Here is a 4,290-nt window from a genome sequence, read left to right on the forward strand (position 1 = left end):
TTAAAAATCTTGGAACAGGCCTTTTCTACAAGATTTCATTGGTAGATTCACTAAAAACCATCATATGCAAAAGTCGATGTGCTATGATGGAGGCAGCCCCTATCTAGTATAGGCAAAAACAAAGAGCGAGCCATATCTTTTGGATATCGCAGCGGAAGACGCTCTTAAAATTTTTGGAACATGCCTAAATTATGGGAGAACATGCCTAAACTGCAGGAGAACAAGCCCAAACTGTGGAACAGGCTAAAGTGTAGAAGAACACGAGTAGATTTGGCAAAAGCATCATATATAAAAGTCAGCGTACTATAATGGAGTTAGTCCCTATCTCGTATAGCCAAAATCAGAGAGCGAGCCATGTCTTTTGCATCTCACGAGGGTAGACCCTCATGTTGGGTCTTAAAATTCTTGGAAAAGGTCTAGTTTGCAAGCTCGGGGGCTGCACTACTAATAAACCCTATGTATTACGTGCGTTCAAAGGGTATTAAAAAAATTCCTCATATAAAAATTTCACCCCAATAAAACCACCCCTCATATTTTCTTATGAGCTAATTGATTTTTTTCAAAAATTGAATTGAAAGCCCCTTCCTTTTATTGTAATTCTGTTAAATTTTTTGAAAAAGTTGAATTAAAATACCCCTCCTTTTGAATGCATGTGGTACACTAAATTTTTTAAAGGGGAACCCCTCGAGTCTGCAAGATAGCGCAGACGGATTTTGCCAAAAGCAACATATACAAAAGGCAATGTGCTATGAGGGATTTAGGAGCGAGCTATATGTAGCAACTCGAACCATATAGAGTATTCACCAAGACTGCGTACATATACATTACCTCTTTAAGAGACCACTTATTTTTGCAAGTGTTCAAGTCGCAAAATTACTCTATGTAAGTGGGTGTAAAAGCTTTTAGCTTGCTTACACTAGTGAATATTTACACCAAAACGGAGTATATGTAGGGCATCCTAAATATATGTGGGGCATCATATCTCTATGAGGGAACACTTTATCTTCTCATGTGTTCAAAATGCCTCTATGCAAGTGGGTGTATAAAGTATTTGGCTTAATTATTTGGCATGGCGATAGATTTGGGAAAACCTTTACTTTAAGTTCTCCTAATTTGGCTCCTCTCTCACACTATCCTTATTAATCTTAGAATCCTATCAAATTACTCTATGTAAGTGGGTGTAAAAGCTTTTAGCTTGCTTACACTAGTGAATATTTACACCAAAACGGAGTATATGTAGGGCATCCTAAGTATATATCATGGGGCATCATATGTCTATGAGGGAACACTTTATCTTCTCATGTGTCCAAAATGCCTCTATGCAAGTGGGTGTATAAAGTATTTGGCTTAATTATTTGGCATGGCGATAGATTTGGGAAAACCTTTACTTTAAGTTCTCCTAATTTGGCTACTCTCTCACACTATCCATCCTAAGTATATGTGGGGCATCATATGTCTATGAGGGAACACTTTATCTTCTCATGTGTCCAAAATGCCTCTATGCAAGTGGGTGTATAAAGTATTTGGCATGGCAATAGATTTGGGAAAACCATTACTTTAAGTTCTCCTAATTTGGCTGCTCTCTCAGACTATCCTTATTAATCTTAGAATCCTATCAAATTCTAGTCCATTTCTAAGTATCTTTGTAAACAAAATAGATTCTTAGCCAAGAAAATGTGTTTTTTAGGCATGTCAACGAGTAGTTGCGCTGCCGGCGGTCTCACGTTCACTATACCGGACAGCGACGACTGATTTTGACTTGTCGTTGACAGGTATGGGCGGAGGATGCGATGGAATCAAAGCTTAGCTACAGACAAGCAAGCCTCGCAATAAAACAACACAATTTGATCGAATTTCACAACGCCATGAGTCTAGACGCCTATGCATGATATGGTCCACATGGTTCTATGGCTTCCTCAATGGGTTTTCCCGGCCCTGTTTTGGGCTATCTTCCTCGCTGGCCTGCTGTTTGCTTACATGTGTTTCCCGATTTTGGCAGTGAGGCACATCCCATGTCCTCCCTATAGAATCCCTGGTCTCGGGCACCTCCCTCTTCTCAACAAGCTCGGGGGTGAAGCTTTTCTGAAGCTCGCCCGAGAGTATGGACCTCTGTATAGGTACGCAAGTTCTCGTATATGTATGTATATATAACACCTGCGTTGATTATCTAACGGTCCTTTGCATGCTATGCACCCTAGATTCCACATGGGACGTAAGCCGCTTGTCATCATCGCGGATGCAGAGTTGTCCAGAGAGTTGTGTATAAAACAATTCAAGATTGCGCCTGATCGGAGTCCTCCGGCTTACATTGACAGTGTTCCGGTGCTCAATCGTGGTCTGTTTTTCATGAGGTAAATCTCACATTGTTTGAATATGTGTATCAGATAACGCTTTCACTGTCCGGATGCTTGAATAAACCATCTGTCCGCTCATAGAGGCGCTAAGTGGCCACCTTTGCGGAACATCATACAACCTTTCTTCAATGCTGACCATATGCATTACTACGTTCCATCCGTAACGCGGGTTGTCAAGAATCTTAGCGATTTGCTTGCCACCAAGCACGAGCATGAAGATGTTAATGTTTCTGAGCACATAAGTACGTTGGCGATGGATGTCATTGGAGAAGCTGCGTTTGGGGCGAAATTTAGCTTGGTGAACAATGCAGCAAGCCGCTCTCCGGACATGAGCAGGACTTCGCGACTGCTGGAGTATGCAACCAGATTTATTGCCGCGCTGCGCTTGGATGAGGGGGCCCCCCTTAGTACAATCGTTGCTTTGTTTTTGCCTTTCCTGCAGCTCCCAGTCAGAACGCTGATGGGCAGGATCCCAGGGACGGCGGATTGGGATCAGGAAATTTGTGCTGCTAGAATGGCAAACTTGTTGTCTGAAATCGTTGAGAACAGGAAACGAGAGGGCATCGACAGTCGGATTGATTCGCTCTCCTTGCTACTAAACGCACAGAAAACTTCCCCGCATCTTCTTACGGACTGACGATGGAGATAATGCTGGCTGGGTCTGAGACGACAGCAGCGAATCTCTCGTTTGCTCTCTATTTAATATCTTGCCATCCGGAGGTTGAGAAGAAACTGCTGAAGGAAATCGATGCTTTTGGACCACACGACCGGACCCCTACCTACGAGGAGCTGCAGCAATTCCCATACGCGGAGCAGGTATATTCAGTGCTAGCGTGCAAAATTCTCTGCAATTCTTATAATGTAACTCAATTACGATCAAGCTGATTGGTTGCACCTGTGATATATTAGGTTATCAAAGAGGCGTTGCGCTATTACACGCCGTCACCTGTAGTAGCTCGCGAGTTACTGGAGGACATGGAGCTGGGTGGCTACAGGCTAAAGAAGGTAGGGTGACTGTGTTTGCCATTTAGCTACGAGATCATATGAATAACAATCCAGCAAGGAATGCAATTAGAGGAGCTCGCTCGTATATGGATTCGTGTGTATGACGAGGATCATGAAATGGCGGCTACAGGGGACGGCGGTGTGGATCGCGATGGACGCACTGCTGTGGGATCCAAAGGACTTTCCGGAGCCTGAGAAGTTCAGGCCGGAGAGGTTCGATCCAGCGTGCGAGGAGAGCAAGAGGAGGCATCCGAATGCGTTCAGTCCGTTCGGGATAGGGCGGAGGATGTGCATAGGCTACAGGTTTGCGCTGCAGGAAGCGAAGATGGCGTTGATAATGTTGTACCAGAGGTTCACGTTCGAGCACTCGCCCGCCATGGAGAAGCCGTTGGCAATGAACTTCAGTATCACTCGTCGCCATGCTCATGGAGTCCGGCTCCGAGTCCACCCCCGTAGAGTATAATAATCAACTAAAATCCAACCATGTTATGTCCAACATCTGTCCATAAGTTTTTTGCACTTCCACTTTATCCACTAAGTGCTATTATGTACCCATAGAACCGTTACTCCTCATTAGGGGAACTAGCATGCATTATGCAACCCACGTGTTTCTACGGGATGCAAAAGATGCTCGTATGTATGAAATGTCCCTTACTTTCAATAAAAAAAAGAAAAAAGATGCTCGTATGTTTTAATAAGCCCTCTCTCTCTCTCTCTTTCTCTCTCTCCCTCTCTCTCCCCCTTGCATTTCTTGTCTTGTGGAATACAGGGGCATGTAACTTCTTATTAGGTTGAAAAGCAAGATTGTTATACATGATCTGAAGCATCTAATCCTAGATAGTTACTTGAAGGATTTGACCGTCAAGATCCGTGGTCACATGGAAGACAATCGTGATCGTCGCCCTGCTCATGGACTCCGGCTCCGAGTCCA

General features: G+C 43.9%; 1 protein-coding gene across 1 annotated transcript; it reads left to right on the forward strand.

The window, feature by feature from the left end:
- Positions 1–2,004: 2,004 nt before the first annotated feature.
- Positions 2,005–3,822, forward strand: LOC147901431 (cytochrome P450 711A1-like). Its single transcript, XM_087376490.1, has 6 exons — positions 2,005–2,117; positions 2,199–2,351; positions 2,436–2,914; positions 2,962–3,170; positions 3,264–3,359; positions 3,490–3,822. Exons 2-6 carry the CDS (start codon positions 2,206–2,208, stop codon positions 3,820–3,822), a joined length of 1,263 nt encoding a protein of 420 aa, XP_087232616.1. The 5' UTR covers positions 2,005–2,117; positions 2,199–2,205.
- The last annotated feature ends 468 nt before the right edge of the window (positions 3,823–4,290 follow it).

The sequence above is a fragment of the Dipteris shenzhenensis genome, chromosome 6, assembly GCF_047967505.1.
Source record: "Dipteris shenzhenensis isolate YYH24624 ecotype China chromosome 6, Dip_SZ_1.0, whole genome shotgun sequence".
NCBI classification, from domain to species: Eukaryota; Viridiplantae; Streptophyta; class Polypodiopsida; order Gleicheniales; family Dipteridaceae; genus Dipteris; species Dipteris shenzhenensis.